Source organism: Natator depressus, chromosome 13 (assembly GCF_965152275.1).
Source record: "Natator depressus isolate rNatDep1 chromosome 13, rNatDep2.hap1, whole genome shotgun sequence".
In the NCBI taxonomy this organism is placed as follows: Eukaryota; Metazoa; Chordata; order Testudines; family Cheloniidae; genus Natator; species Natator depressus.
Genome location: NC_134246.1, coordinates 1,331,724 through 1,348,067, shown reverse-complemented (window position 1 = coordinate 1,348,067; position 16,344 = coordinate 1,331,724). Strand labels below are relative to the sequence as shown.

The 16,344-nt window shown below is 57.6% G+C and overlaps 1 protein-coding gene across 1 annotated transcript; it reads right to left on the bottom strand.

Moving 5' to 3' along the window:
* Positions 1-298: 298 nt before the first annotated feature.
* Positions 299-11,997, bottom strand: LOC141997644 (uncharacterized). Its single transcript, XM_074970071.1, has 6 exons — positions 11,919-11,997; positions 5,705-5,845; positions 4,722-4,862; positions 4,190-4,333; positions 3,854-4,024; positions 299-339 (listed from the first exon to the last, which is right to left on the bottom strand). The coding sequence occupies exons 1-6, from the start codon at positions 11,995-11,997 to the stop codon at positions 299-301; spliced, it is 717 nt and encodes a 238-aa protein (XP_074826172.1).
* Between the last annotated feature and the right edge of the window lie 4,347 nt (positions 11,998-16,344).

Sequence of the window (16,344 nt, the reverse complement as noted above, 5' to 3'; positions counted from 1 at the left end):
CGAGTGCTGGGAGCAGGGCCTGGGTCACTGGCTGAGAAACGGAAGGGGGGCGAGCCAGGGCCCTGCACGTCAGTGCCCAGAGCGATGGGATAATGGCAAGCTGGAGGGGGGTTGTCCCGGGCGGACATGCAGGGACAGTGAGGCCCAATCCAGGAAATCACAGGGAGGCCAGCTGAGTTGAGCTCTTTATTACACAACCCATGTGCTGGGCGAGATCAGGCCCACGGGCGATTGGGGGTGGGTGTCAGGTGGGGGCCGTATTGGAGGATCCTGTCCTGTCCCCACACAGGCCCTGCGGTCACACTCTCGGCTCTTCCCAGTCTCTCTCTCTGATCGGCCCTGTGGAAGAAGGGGCAGTCGGTCAAGCCAGGGGCTGGTCATGAGGCTGGGAGCAGGGAGGGAGGTGACAGCAGCAAGGACCTGCAATCCTGGACTGCGCCATGGGCAGGGGCTGGGCACAGAGATCCCGGCAGGGAGGGGGCTGGGCTCGCCCCAGCACTCAGCTGTGTTTGTGTCCCCCCCGTCCCCCCCATCCCTCCCGGTGTCAGGTGCAGTCAGCGCAGTTCTGCCTTGCACGGCCTTGAGGCGGGGGCTGGGGGCACGGCTGACGTGGTTGCGCCCGGCCCTTCCTGGGCAGTCGCCGTCCTTGCAGCAGGGCTGAGTGCACGGGGATGGGTGACCTCGGGAGCCGCCACTGGGCAAACTCCATGGCACAGAGCAGCCCCGGGGAGGAGGCAGGAGACCCAACCGGCCAGGCCAGCAGCACCCATATCATCCCTGAGCACTCCTCTCCCCATCTCCACGCCAGCCTCCTGCAGCCCTTCTTCTTCTCCCCAGAGAGCTGGGAGCTCCATGGGGGAGAGAGGGCAATCTGCACCTCCAGCTTCCGCCCAGACTCCAGGCCTCCGGGGGAGCTGGGTCACTCGGAGCAGGTCTGTGACCAGAGTGACCTTTTCAAAATGCAAAAATGAGACACATGCCAGAACCCCAGACCCCTTGTGGCCACGCCCCCTGCCCTGCCTTTCCCCATGGCCCCGCGGGGATTCCAGCGAGGGAAGACTGGATAAACACGGCACTAAGGGATGCAAAGGGAGGGCCTGAGGCAGGACAGCTCGCAGAAGCGAACATCTCCGTAGTTATCTGTGAATCCTCTACAAAGAGCTCGTCTCTCACATGCTGGGCTGATGTGAGATCCTGTCTGTGCCCAGCACCTTTGGGGGCCATAACAGTAACAGCGTTTCCAACGTGTGCAGAGTGGCAAGCGGGAGGGCTAAGGGCTCGTCACAGCTACGCCCTCATGCCAGCAAAGAGTCACCTCCCTGGGTAGCCGTTTATTCTGTATAACAACAGGAGAAGGGGAGCAGTTGCTTCAGAAGCTGAAAGCCCAACGGCCTCAGGAAGCGGCCAGTCAGTTCCTGTTCCAACGCAAAATGTAGCAACAGGAGAGCAGCTTAGCAATGTGGCAACTGCCTGAGCAGGTCAGAGCTTTATCCCACCCCATCCTAACAAAGCCAGGTTGGTGTGACACTCGCAATCCAGGTGCCAGCTCATGTCAGAGTCCCTGTGTCTCAGTGGAACAGTGACAGACACACAGCTGGAATCAGTCTGGCTCACCTGTGCGTTAGTGTTGTTAAAACAGGGATTAGAATGATAGGAATCTCTTTAGTGTTTCTTCTTTATTGAATGCTGGTGTGTTGCTGCCTGCATTCATCTCACTTATAGCATCTGTATCCCACAGTGTAAGGTAATATTTGAGCGGTTGTACAGTGAGCCCCTGTGACTGTGTAACTCACCAGACAGGAGAAAGACAAGAATTAGTGTGAATGGCTGATCTCCTACAGAAGATGTTATGTCCTGCCCAACAGGAAAGGTCCATTGACACCAGATGGACTATTGTGGGACATTAAAGAGGACAGACAATGTTCATTGTTTTGCCCTCCCCACCCCCGTGAAGATGAGTCATCCAAGTGGATTCCTCCCATCACCTGAGGTTGAAGCTGAGAACACAAGGAAGGATGGGGATAAAAACCCCAAACAGAAGGAACTGATGATCATGATGCAGTTTGGACTCTGGGGTGGCAAGGTTTCTAGGCATAAGCAACAGATCCACAGCTGCTCAGCCAGGGTTAGTCCTGAAGGGCATGTAAAGCTTACTCATGATAGAAGCTTCTGTTTCCTTGTGAAAGTTGAGATAGTAACTCATTTGTATTTCTATGTTTACTTTCTTTAACCTTGTAAATAACTCTCTGGTTTCCTTTTCCTAGTTAATAAATCTTTAGATAGTTTATTATAGGATTGGCTAGAAGCGTTGTCTTTGGTGTGAGATCTGAGGTGCAGTTGACTTGGGGTAAGTGACTGGCCCTTTGGTATTGGCAGTAAGGTGAATATTGCTGTGATTGATGGTGTAAGGAACCAGCTATCACAAAGGTACGCTCACCTGGGTGGCAAGACAGACCGGCGTACCCAAGGGGCCTGTCTGTGACTCCCTGGTTAGGCTGTTATGGTGCCTGAGGAGTTCACACTGGATAACTGGTTGGTGAACCCCAGGTAGAGAGCTCACAGCCCGGTGGGGTTTGTGCTCCGGTTCCTAGCAGTGCCCTGGGGCTGGTTCTCATGCTCTGGAGGCCCTGCTGCCAGGGGCACAGTTAGGATTCGACTGCCAGAACTGGCAATAGGCCCTTGTATTTAGTCCATTTCCCATCACAAACAGCGCCGCAGACTCTCCTTCTGCGATACGGGAACAGCCCCTAGTGTATTTCCAGCACTGTCCCTCTGACCTGGGCAGCTCACCACCCACCTAAGGCCCCGTCTACACCAGCAAGCTTCGAGCAGCACAGTTGTACCAGATCGCTCGTGAAGCTGCTCTGTGCCGAGAGGAGAGAGCTCTTCCCTTGGCACAATTAATCCATTCCCAACGAGTGGCACTTACTGTGTCGGTGGGACAGCATCTCCTGCCCGCACAGAGCTGCCCACGCTGGCACTTCTGTCAGTGAAACGTATGTCGCTCAGGGGTGTGTTTTTTCACACTTCTGAATAACAGAAATGATACTGGCCAAAGTGGTAGTTTAGACATAGCCTCCCTGCTCCTCCACAGGCCCTGAGACATCCGGCTCTGGTGCCAAATTGTTCCCAGTGCCCTGGCAGTGCCACAAACGACCTCGTCCCATGTCTTGGTGACGGAGCCGTAGAAGTAGGTGTGACTGCAGGCTGAACATGCGCCGGGCCCCACAAGGGCTTGCAGGTCACGTTAGCTACAGAGCACGGAGAGACAGCTGCTCAGCCTCCCCATTGAAATCTAACTGGGACCCAGTCTCCAGCTGGGGTGGGAGATGGGGCTAAAAGAGGACTTGGTCACTAGGGCATATCTGAACCCTGAAAAAACATTTCTTAATGGTCACTTCATTTACATATTAGTTGAAGAACCTTTAGTGCCGGATTTTCAGAAACTACGGTTAGGCAGACAAAATGTACGTGCAAACCCCTCATTTGCTAACAGTTATGGCCCGTGGATGCAGACTCTCAGTCTACGCGTGCCTACGACAGCTCTTGGCCGTTTGCATGCCGCGCTCCTCGCAGGCACAGCCAGGGGCGTCGGCCTGTGAATACTTACGGCACAGATTTGTATGCTGAACATTTTATGAACTGATTTCCATGATCGTCTCCCCTGCCCTGGCCTCCCACAGCAGGGCTAGGATCCAGCCCCAGAACCAGCAACCTCTTTCGCTTCGGTCCCGTTTCCCACCCTGCACTCCTGGTGACCAGTCCGGCCGGCAGCTGCGTTAATTCTCAGCCTGTCCCAGCTTGCTGAGCTGCCCAGCTGCGGCCGGCGGGTTCACGCGCTCGGGCCCCTTACCGAGTGTCCTGCAGGCCTGCTGGCACGCCCGGAGAGTTTTGAAATTGTTCCTGTTGCCCAGGCAGCCGCCATAATAGAATCTCTGGCACGTCCTGTAGGCCGGGTTGTAGAAGAAGCGAACGAGCCGTTGTGCGCAAGGGCCCCTCTCAGGCGGGAGTCGGCAAATGTCACCTGGAGAGAGGAGATGGGTTATAAGGAGGGCAGAGATCTGCAAGGGAGCTCAGGCTAGTGAACCCAGACTGGTGGGGAAGTGGGGATGTCTCTGGCCCACAGGATGCCTGGCCAGTGCTGTGGGGCTGGGGGCTCCACAGGCCCCTCTATCTTTGCTGCTGGTACCTGTTCCAGGGGCCAGGCAGCCGAGGCCACAGCCAGTAAAGCAGCATTTCTCCATGTTGGGACAGTCCCTGTCGTCTCTGCACTTATTCTCACACGGCGCGAACGTCTGCAGCACGGTCCTCTTGGGGCAGGTGCCAGGTTTGGCTGGAAAAGGGAAACAACAACAGCTCTTGTCTCTGTGGGGAACAAACCCCAAACGCACAGGCCTGCACCACGGACCGGAGCCAGGCCCCAGATCTGACCTCTGGCCAAGGCTTTTCCTTGCCGTCCTGGTCTGCGCCTCTCCAGGACTGATCCCTGCGGCTTCCCCCCAGACCCTCCCACCCCACACTCAGCCGCATGCCCCTGGGCCTTAGACCGCCTTCAGTCAGTCCCCTGCCTGTCCCAGCTCTGTCCCTTGCCCCACGTCCATTCTCTGACCCGGCCCCACTTGTGTAGCAGTTTGAATTACTCAGAATGTCCGGGGGGCTCATCTAATAGGCAGGACCAAGTACCCCCCCTTTGGTCCCCCACTCCCAGGTGCGAAGTTTACCTGGCACAGCCCACATGCAATACACATGGCATCCCTGGCTGCAGCACTTCCGGCCAAGTCCGCACTGCCTGTCGTTATTGCATTCCACAAGGCAGATGGTCAGAATGCTGGGGTCGAACTGCGGGCAGTACCCTGGGTTTACTGGGGAACAGAACAGCGAGAGAGCAGGGTCAGCGTTGTCTGGACTCGTGACAATGGGAAGGCTGCTATGTAACCACATAGTGCTCCTGCAGCCACGAGCAGGCTGATCCCCACCCGCCCAGATCGCTGGCCTTGCACACACCGCCCCCTTCAGAGTGTCCGCTAAGGTCTCTGTCTGCAGGGCTGCAGGGGGGCCTGGAAACGTAGCACTGGGAGGGATCCGAGAGGTCTTCTAGCCCAGTCCCCTGCACGGAGGCAAGACTCCGTATTATCTGACCACCCCTGACAGGGGTTTGTCCAACCTGCTCTTCAAAACCTCCAGTGACAGAGATTCCAGCCTCCTGGGCAATTTATTCCAGTGCTTTACTACCCTGCCAGGACGGTTTCCCTAATGTCTAATCTAGTGTCTTGAGTCACTGAAGGCAACTATTGCAGAGCCCCCGGGGCCATCCAGATCAGGGTCTCCTGCCTTCTGGGTCAAACGCAGGGTGGGAATGGGCAGCTGCCACTGGACTGGGCAGGAAGCAGCAGACACGGTCCATTTATCACCGTAGCGTCTGAGCGCCACTGTTGTAATCAGGATAATCCGAGATGCCACCTCCCCATCAGGATCCTCGTACTCTGTGTCACTCCCGCACACCAGGGAGGCCCTGCTGGGCCCGAGTTCTGACCATCCCTTGGCTGGGTGGGGGCCAGGCCCATGCCCATTGGGGTGGGGTTGGGCCCTGGAAGCAGGATTAAAATAGGGAGCCCAAAGGGGTGGGCGTGGCCATGGGGTCACCAGGCCTTGGCTCTCGGCTCCCAGCACCGATGGAGTGGGGTGGAGAAGGAGAGCCTCTCACCTCCTATGGGGAGTCTGCACTCCCTCCCGCAGCCGGTGCTGCAGCAGCGCTCGGATCCGGGACAGTCAGCATCAGTGGAGCAGAACATAAGGCAGTTCACAGCCCACCAGTGAATGGGAGCGGGGCACTCGCCCTTTTTCACTGGAAACAAATGGGAAGAGAACCAGGGTTACAGAGCGTGGGGCAGACACATCAGCCAGGCCAGGGAAAGTGAAGCAGCCTGAGGCAAGGGGGTCATATCCAGGCAACGGACTCTCCCTCCCTTTACCCCCTCCCCCAGGGACGGAGGAATCTAACTGCTCACCCCCCAGGGGTGACCTCCTCCGCTCCCCAAAGACAGCTGGAAAACTTGCAATTTCAGGGCTTGTTTTCAACTGCATGTCACTAGAGACACAGGCCTCAAGGAGGAGGCTGGTGGGGAGGGATCCAATGGGCATGCTTTGAGATGGGCACAGGAATTAAAGATGAACCCCAGCCTGAGCCAGTCCCACCTGGGGGGGCCACACGGCAAGCCCCCACCACAGCAGGGCCCTTACATGACTGAAAAGAGTGTAAAGTCAGAGCAATCAAGACAAGGGAAACAAAGCAACAGAGAGAAGGCCCCTCTCCCAGGGTGAATCCTCTTTGCTGTGCTCTCTACCCTGTTCCCCAGCAGGGTCTGTTGTAATATATTCTTGTGGGTCTGTAAAGATCCTGGCTTATGACACAGCATCGTATAATATAGGTCAACCCCTGCATCCTGCCCAACGGGGGTTGGAAACAAGGGCATCCAGAGGTGCCATCCCCTCCTTCTGCCTTTGTTCTGCAAAGGCAGGACCAGCCCAGAGGTCTGGCTCTCGGGCTTTTACATGTCACAGGTACGGAGATAGCTGGGAGAGCTTCCCACCGGCAGCAGGGCTGGGAGGCAGCTCCGGGCCTTAGGCTCTGGCTCCCCTCGAGAGCTCACAGCTGCGCCGACGCAGGTCTCTAGTGGACCTGCTCTAAGCCGACAGGAGTCGCTCTCCCATCGACTTAATTAATCCACCCCTAACGAGCAGTTGTAGCTTTGTCAGCAGGAGAAGCTCCCCATCGGCTCTCCACACCATTGCTTAGGCTGGTGTAACTGATCTCACTCAGGGGTGGCTTATTCACACCCCTGAGCAACGTAAGTTCTGCTGGATAAGCTGTGGTGTAGACTAGTGGTTTTCAACCAGGGGTACCTGAACCCCTGGGGTACACAGAGCTCTTCCAGGGGATACATCCCCTCATCTAGAGATTTGCTTAGTTTTACAACAGGTACATAAACAGCACTAGCAAAGTCAGAACAAACTAAAATTTCATCGGGACACTGCCTTGTTTATACAGCTCTATCTGCTCGACACTGAAACGTACGCAAAATCTTTATATTCCAGTTGACTTATTTTGTCATTGTCTGGTCACAATGAGAAAGTCAGCCAGTTTTCAGTACTAGTGCGCTGTGACCCTTTGGGATTTTTACGTCTGATTTTGCAAGCAAGTCATTTCTAAGCGAGGTGAAACGTAGGGTACGCAAGAGAAATCAGCCTCCTGAAAGGGGCACAGGAGTCCAGAAAGCCTGAGAGGCAGTGGTGTAGACATAGCCTGAGTATCAATCTGTGTGACTGATACCCTGTCATGGGCACACGCAGCGAGGGGCCAGGAGTGAGCTGCACCGAACAACGGATGGCGCCTGCCCTGACCCATCTCCACCCTCCCAGGTACACGTGTTGACAGCAGGGCGCTCTGCTGCACAGGACATGCTGGACTGAGCAACGAGGGAAAAGTGGCTTCGCCAACACGTGTTCACTAGTATTTGCCCTTTGAAGAGTTGAGGCAGCCGCTGGGCATCAGGAAAATATTAGTGACTCTCATACATTTCACACGCTTCAGCACCGATGATGGAGCATCTGATGCTCCACCCCAGACTGTGCACAACTTGACATTCCTTATTCCCTGGTTCCAAATGCTTCAGGTATCAGCTCAGGGGCAGAAACAACATGAAGTGACTTAGGGAGCCAGTGTGACGATGTGATGCACCAGGGAGGGGGGAGTGTTGACCTGGGAATGTGCCCTGGGGAGGGGAGACCTGAGAGCCTGTCACCTGAGCCAGGAGGGGGAGGGGGAGGTAACACCCTGCTCCCCCAGAAGGACTTGACTGAGGGGTCCTGGGTGTACCCACAAGCTCTGTTTTGGACTGTGTTCCTGTTGTCCAATAAACCTTCTGTTTTACTGGCTGGCTGAGAGTCCCAGTGAATCCCAGGAAGAGGGGTGCAGGGCCTGGACTCCCCCACACTCCGTGACAGCCAGTCACACGACAAGAAAAAGGAACAGTGCCATTTAAAGGAGACAGTTCACAACCACCCCAGCGTCTCACCCCACAGGTTTTCCCCCCTATCTGGTGAATCCATCTAATAACACACATGCAACGATGCTCGTAGAGACTTGATAACGAGTCAGCGCAGCTCAGCTGGCAACAAACATGACTAGGGCCGGACAGCCTAAGGGGGTTCCAGGGGAAAGAGGCCCCAGGGAAGTCCGGACAGCAGGAAGGCTGCATGCAGGAAGGGAGTGTTTATGGATTGTTGGCAGTGAGGAAGGAAGGTGCTGGGTGCATGGGGCTCAGAGGCAGCGTGGGGCGTAGGAGGTGGCAAAGAAGCCCAAGGCTCTCCGAGTTTCAGTGGGGGGCCAGCAGCCCCCTGACACCAAGATGCTGCAGGCGGATGTTTGACTTACTGGTTACAGCGTTTCCCCAAATTACCGCTGGGTTTTCTCCTTTTTATAAAAGCTTCTTTTGTAGGACACAGACTTGGTTCCTGGGAGTGGGGTGGGGCTGTCTCCTGAAAGCCCCCGGGGTGATTTATCATCTCCCAGAGAGGCACCCCCCAGGGCACCCCCCAGCTCTCCTTTGACGTGCTGGGGCAGTTTGAACACAAGGCTGCCAGGAGCCCCCGCAGCAGGGCATTGCAGCCTGTGTGTGGGGGTTCTCTGCCTGTCTGCATCGGGGACACCCTGGCTCCCCCAGGCACGTTGCCACCGCAGACAGCCACTCCACTTCTGAAACACAAGGGGCATGCCTTGATTCAAGGGTCAGGGGTGGGCTAGCTGGGCCCAAAGGCTCTCCTTAACTCCTGCTGTGCTAGCTGACAGTTTCTCTGCTTCATCAGACTGGGTCAGACCGATGGTCCATCTAGCTCAGTACTTGTCTCTTGACAGGGGCCAATGCCAGATGTTTCAGCAGGTCTGAGCAGAACAGGTAATCATCAAGTGACCCATCCCCTGTCGTCTAGTCCCAGCTTCTTCCAGTCAGAGATTTAGGGACACCCAGAGCATGGGGTAGCATCCCTGACTGGCTAATAGCCATTGATGGACCTATCTTCCAGGAACTTATCTAATCCTTTTTTTAACCCCAGTAATTTTTGGCCTCCACAACATCCTCTGGCAACAAGTTCCACAGATTAACTGTGCGTTGTGTGAAGAAACACTTCCTTATGTTTGTTTTCAACCTGCTGCCTGGTAATTTCATTGGCTGGCCTCTGGCTCTTGTGTTATGTTAAGGGTTAAATAACACTTCCTTGTTCACGTTCTGAGGACCCACAAAGGGAGCGCAGAGGGTGGAATAGCCCAGTCCCCTCATTATTTTGTCCACCAATTAGGTCTAATATCCAACACGCCAATTTGGGTCATTATTTTCCGGTTCCACATCTTCTGTTTTTACCAAGTGTGATTTCAACACAGTCCTTGAACCACATCGGTACGGCCTTTTATCTAGATCAGGGTGGCCAGCCTGAGCCTGAGAAGGAGCCAGAATTTACCAATGTACATTGCCAAAGAGCCACAGGAATACGTCAGCAGCCCCCCATCAGCTCCCGCCCTCCAGCCCCCAGCACCTCTCCCCCGCCGTCACCAGCTGTTTCACTCGCGCAGGAGGCTCTGGTGGGGAAGGGGAGGAGCGAGGGCATGGCAGGCTTTGGGGAAGGGGCAGGGGCCTTGGGGGAAGGGGTGGAGGGGGGGCAGGGCCTGGGGCAGAGCAGGGGTTGAGCAGCGAGCACCCCCCGGCACATGGGGAAGTTGGCATCTGTAGCTCCAGCCCCGGAGTCGGCACTTATGCAAGGAGCCGCCTATTAACCTCTGAAGAGCCGCGTGCGGCTCCGGAGCCCCAGGTTGGCCACCCCGATCTAGATTAATTCAGGCGGTTTCCTTTTCCTACCTTCCCCGTCAGCATTTGTTGCTCTGCGGTATTGTTACATCTTATGAACTTTCACGGCCCTTTAATCCTCGTGCTCACAATTAGAGCAAATTTGTAGGCCCAATTATCACAGCAGTGGCATGATTCCAGCCCTGTCCTGCAGAGATGAGCAGCCCAGGCCAGGCACAGGGGAGGGGGGCTGATGGGCAGGATTTCCTGCTGCCACCTGACACTCCTGGAGAGCCTTACCGTTGTTCTTGTTGCCCTGGCAGCTGCCATAATCGATGTTTTGACACCTCCTGGAGGCCGGGTTGCAGAGCGGGCAAGGAGATGGGTTCGAAAGAGAGCCGAGATCTACCAGAGAGTCTCAGACTACTAGACACAGACAGGGTCTCTGGTCCCCAGGAGGGGAGGGGGATCTTTCTGGAGGGCACATTTCTGGGGCTAGACAGCTGTGGCCACAGTCGGACAAGCAGCATTTATGACTGGAGGGACCCGTAGTCAGCGCAGCTCAGCGGGCAACAAACATGACTAGGGCCGGCCAGCCTGAGGGGCTCCAGGGCACAGAGGCCCCGGGGCAGCCCGGACCGCAGGAAGGCTGCATGCAGGAAGGGAGTGTTTACGGGTGTTTGGCAGGGGGGAAGGAAGGCGCTGGGTGCATGGGGCTCAGAGGCAGCGTGGGGCGTAGGAGGTGGCAAAGGAGCCCAAGGCAGGTCTCAGGGAGAGGCGCGGGCAGAGGAGGGGATGAGGGAGAGGCTGGATAAAAACTGAACGAGGAGCCAGAGCAGAGCTGTCCAAATGGCCTGGGGGCAAGGGCTGAGCAGCGGAGAAGGAAGATCCTGGGGGGATCGTTTGGGTGGGGCAGGGAGGGGAGAGGTTACAGGGGAGGCTGGTAGCCCCACAGCCCATGCAGTCCATCTCCCAGGGCCCGGGCTCCTGTCCGGGCAGCCAGGAGAGGTGAGCAGTTGACCCACCCCCAGCCTGGGCTCGGCCGTAGGCTTGGTGAGTCTCCTGCCCTTGGCTCCCCTGCGGGAGCCCCCGCTCCTGGACGATCTCACTGGTCCTGGCAGGATTTCAGCTCACCCCTGCGGGGTCTGTCCAGACTCCAGCTGCCGTTGACGTGTCTGCAGCCCCTGGAGCTGCTCCCCAGGTCCTGCCATAGGTCGCTGGCAAGGAGCAGCCCTCCAGGGCCCCTTGCGTATCAGCCTGGTGGTACCTGTCTGCCCCCACCAGTGCCCCTCCGGCCCGAGCTCACTCACAGCCCCCAGCAGCCTCCCCGCGCCTGAGGAAACGTCTCCCCCTTTCCTGTGGCCCCTGGCACCATTTGAAGCTCCCCGCTGCAGGGGCATCATGTTCTGCAGGTGGCCCAACTGGGGCTGCCTGAGTGCAGGAAGGCGCCTGCCTTTGTAGCTGGTGGGGTGGGGGGTCCCATTGCCTGGGGGTGAACCTGGGGGTGTCACAGAGAAAGACCCTGGCAGGACATGCGGAGGGCCTGGATGTGGGGGGAGGGGTGACGGAGAGCGTGGGGGTTATCCCAGAGATGGGGAAGGGGAGGGAAGAGAGCTCACACTGAGCCATGCATGGCAGGGAGACACCCAAGGGCACAACCCAGAGCCAGGCTGCGACCCGGCCCGGAGGGAGGTGGGTTCAAGGGGGGCTGTCTGGGAGTCACTGGCTGGAGCCATGGGCATGGGGGGCTCACCAGGGAGACCCTAGAGGGTAGAAAGGCTCCAGGAGCAGCCAGAGGGCTGGGGAGAGCCAGGGGGGCTCAGTGTCCCAGGAGCGGGAGGAGAAGAGCAAGGAGGCCTCACTGGGGTGAAATGGGGGCAGGCACGGGGACAGCCCCACACTCAGGGGGCTGGAGACACTGGGGCAGGCGGCAGAGCCAGGGATGCTGCGAGGGGCTGTGTCGCGTGGGGGATTTGGGGCAGGAGCCGCCGAGAGCGAAGGGGGCTGGGGGCAGGCTGTAGGGCTGGGGGCAGGCAGAGGGAAGCCAGGCTGGCTGGGGAGGCAGGGGCAGGGAGCCCTCACCTTGATGGAGCTGCCCAGAGGCAGACGGCAGATCAGCCCAGAGGGTGAGGAGCCCCAGGAGGAGGAGGCCTGATTTCATGGTGCTGCTATGCCAGGATACCCAGCGCCAAGCTGCACCAGCTTATATACCATCATGCCAGCCTGGTACTGCGGCCACAGGAGGGGACATTACACAAGAGAGCTGCCCCCGGTTTCTGCCCCTCCCAAAGGGAACAGGGAAGCAGCAGGGCCCTGCGAGAGTTGGGAAACATCCCTGGTGTGAGGAAGGTGGAAATGTAATAACAGGCTGCAGAGGTGAGCTCATGTTTCCCCCCAAAGGCTTGTGCTATCCCTGTTTGTGGTCATGTGCTCTGGATCACGCCCCGTCCAGCTCAATTGCCCCCCGTCCTGCCCCGCCCCACGGGTTCCCTCAGCTGATGTCTAACGATGGGGGCTGAATGTTTCTGTGCCCCGACCCTCGTCTCTGGGACATGACCAGAGGAGGGTGCGTGGGGAGGTCTCGGGGCTCCCACCACCACCTCCCCATTAGGCTGTGATGACCCCAGAGAAGCAGTACTCACATGTCCCCGTTAGGGTTGTTGACCCCGTATGAGTGGCTCATGCACGTTCCCCTGAGGGTGTGATGACCCCGGTAGGAGCAAACCCTCTGGCTCTGACAACAGCCCTCCCAGCAGCACAGCATCACCCAGCGGGGGTCCTGGCAGGAGGACGTGGGCTGGGGGACTGTGTGAATGTCCGTCACGCCATTGCTTTCCCAGAGCAGCACATTTGTGCTTTCCAGGTATTTTTATGAGCTGCAGGGACATCACGGGGCAGGGGAGATTTATTACAATGGGGTCATAGGAGCCACAAACAGTGGAGGAATCTGCTCGACATCTTAGATGTCTGTGTAAGAGGGGGAATGGTCCCACTATTGAGGGGAACTTTCCTGGCGTATGCACTACCCCGGTGAAATGGGCTAGGGAACGGATCTGAGTCCTCACTCCCACTCCCTTCACCCGCAGGCCGGCCTGCCCTCGAGGACCCCCCCGTAATCCCAACAAAGCTGGACCCAGGATTCGTGGGGCCTGGGCTCGCAGTCTTGTCATGGTCATGTAGGACAGGGGCTTGGCTGTCCCCACTCCGGGGTGCTCTCTCCGCACCGGACGCTTCCCTGCCCCAGTGCTCACCGCAGAGTTCAGAGCAAATACGATTTATTAACCAGCAACTAATGAGAACATGGGAAAAGGGGAAGGTGCAAGGGAAACATGTCACCCGCCCCGTGGACCTGGGGCACCACCCTCGGCCATCTCAGGGGCACAGGGACATTCCCAGCCTGCCCCTCGCATGTCCCAGGCCCCTGCCCAGGCCCTGGCTCTGCTGCCGTGACACCGGGGCTCGCACCCTGCTCTGGCGGTGCCCACATGCCCACAGGTGCTAGGGGGCAGGGCCCGTCCCCCCAGCCTGGCCCCCGTCGGGGTCACGAGCCCCTCCCAGCCCCACCTACAAGGCCTCGTGCCTGGGGCCTCCCTGCGCTGGGCCTGGGGCCCGGGGCCCCTGGACTCCCCAGCCGCTCACGTGCCCGGCCCCAGTCCCAGCCCCATTCATACCCTGCCTCCAGCTCAGCTCCTGGGGCTGCTCCTCTGGCCCCGGCTCTGGCCCTGCTCCCAGCCCAGCTGGGCTCCTGCTCTCCCCTTAGCTCTGCCCCTCCGGCTCCAGCCCTGGCCGCTCCACCTCACACGGGACCCTGGCCTCCTGACCCCCTCATTGGCCTGTCTGCCCTGTCAATCAGCCTGACCTGGAGCGTTGGCCTCTCCCCATTGGCCCTGGGGACTGTCAGTCCTGATTTCCTGTGGCCCGTCCCCTTTTTTTTGGCACTGGGAGAGGGGAACCAACCCCCCCGCCCCAAGTTTCAGTGGGGGGCCAGCAGCCCCCTGACACCAAGATGCTGCAGGCGGGTGTTTGACTTACTGGTTACAGTGTTTCCCCAAATTACCGCTGGGTTTTCTCCTTTTTATAAAAGCTTCTTTTGTGAGACACAGACTTGGTTCCTAGGAGTGGGGTGGGGCTGCCTCCTGAAAGCCCCCGGGGTGATTTATCATCTCCCAGAGAGGCGACGCCATCGGAGCCAGGGCACCCCCCAGCTCTCCTTTGACGTGCTGGAGCAGTCTGAACACAAGGCTGCCAGGAGCCCCCGCAGCAGGGCATTGCAGCCTGTGTGGGGGGGTTCTCTGCCTGTCTGCATCGGGGACACCCTGGCTCCCCCAGGCACGTTGCCAACGCAGACAGCCACTCCACTTCTGAAACACAAGGGGCATGCCTTGATTCAAGGGTCGGGACATTTCTGAAATCCTCAGGTCCTGAGCCAGGGAAAGGCCTGGAGGCTGGAGTGGGAGTTTGCCTGGGGATGCACTGCAGGAGTATGGACAATACCGTCGCCTTTCACTGCTGATCAAAGGGACACGGAATGAAACCAGCCCAGTAACTCTCAGGAGAGTCCCCGGCTGGGGTGGCTGCTGGGTCACAGTGACTGGGGAATCCTGAATGTATCTTAGTGACGTCACCATGCACTTCATGCTGCGTCATGCTAAAGAGCGTCTGCACACCCGGCTTGTAATAAATAACGCCAGAAGGTGGCTGCTGCTTCGGCTCTCTGGAGACCAGGATCCCTGAGCCAAAGGCAAAGCTGGGCTTGTGGGCGCTCTCAGGGGTTAGAGAGGAAATGCCCAGCACCCATGGCAGCTGTGTGAGCCATTTCTCCAGTGTCCTGCCCCTTGAGCCTGCACCCCAGCTGTGCCCCAGACGAATATGACCCCTCTGAGCCCTGGCAGGAGGTCCACGCTCCTGGGTGCCAGCCTACAGTTTGGTAGGACTGGTATTGTCATTAACTCCCAGCCATTGGCTTCCACTGCAGGAGAGGCCCTGGGCAGAGGGCAGCCCATGTAGCTCTCTGGCTGGCCCTACTAACATGGAGGCCATTCTCGAGAGTTATTCCCAGGCAATGGCAGTGCTGGTGAGTCGGGCTGTGTCACCATCGCCAGAAGGGGCAGCAGCTCGAGTGCTGGGAGCGGGGTCCGGGTCACTGGCTGAGAAACAGGAGTGGGGTTGAGCCAGTGCCCAGAGCGATGGGGTAATGGGACCTGCGACCCTTCTGCCAGGTGGAGCCGGCAGCAACCAGGGCCGGGTTCAATATCTAGGGGTTCCTCTTCAACAATGCGACACAGAACCAGCACGAGCCCCCCACCCAGTAACCTGGGACAATTACACACCACTCTGGGTGCCTCTGTGAGGCAATACTTCTCCTCTCGCAAGCACAGCATCTGAGTGTAGAAAAACTTTTAATGAAAGGAGGGAAGTCACCCGACATTAATTAGGGAAAATTCCACAAGCAGGATTCATAAAGATAAACCGTGAGCAGGACACCCACCCCAGAGTGCGTGGGGCAGAGCCTTCTACCTCGTGTTCTTGAGTTCTACAACCAACAGTTCCTTTTCTGTGCCCCTCTCTTCTCCCTCACCACACCCCACTCACAGGGGTTGTCCTTGGTCAGTGAGGACCCAGGGTTCAGAGGTGCATCTGTGTGAGTTCCCCTCCCACCTGGGGAAGAAGGCACCTGGCTTGATCTGCCATCTGAGCACTTGTTCTGGCTGGCCACCCTGCCAGCCGCGGTTCCTCTCCCACCGGCCGCCTGTTTGCCGCTTCTGAAGCGGCTGACTGTTCGTTGTTCCCGCCAGCTGACTGTCAGTTATCTTCTGTTGCCACCTCTCTGCTATGACCTCTGCAGGTCAGTCTCTTAGTGATTTTCAGCTTTTAGCAGGCTGGGCAGAAACACTGCCCCACCACCAGTGATTTCAGCTCTCATTTAAACACTTAAAATAACAAAGGCTCCTAATGGAGCCTATTTAGCTCTGTCTTTGAACAGTGGGGAGGAACAGGTTAAACCAGACCAGGGACCCTTAGGGAGAGTCCACATCTCCTGGCTGGGACACTGTCCCCATACTCTTACTTTCTCAGGGCTCTGGCATTCAAGCCCCTGACTTAAGGAGGTCCTTTCAGCTGAGGTGACCCTGTCATTTAGGACAGGTTTAATAGGGTGACCAGATGTCCCAATTTTATAGGGACAGTCCCGATTTTTGGGTCTTTTTCTTATATAGGCTCCTATTACCCCCCACCCCCTGGCCCGATTTTTCACATTTGCTGTCTGGTCACCATACAGGTTAAGCACAGTTCTGGTCCCCTTTAATCATGTAATAAAGACAACAACACTGATAACATTTCACTACCTACCCCTGCATTCAGTACTAAAGTGATTTGTAACCCAGCACCAGTCAAAGTTGATCACTTTGAACAACAGGGCTCTGTCTGCTGGATATCTTGGCAGAGTAGGTGTGTTCATCTAAATACAGTTTGCTCCTGAAGTCTCTCCCCTTTCCAGCTAGCTGTCACG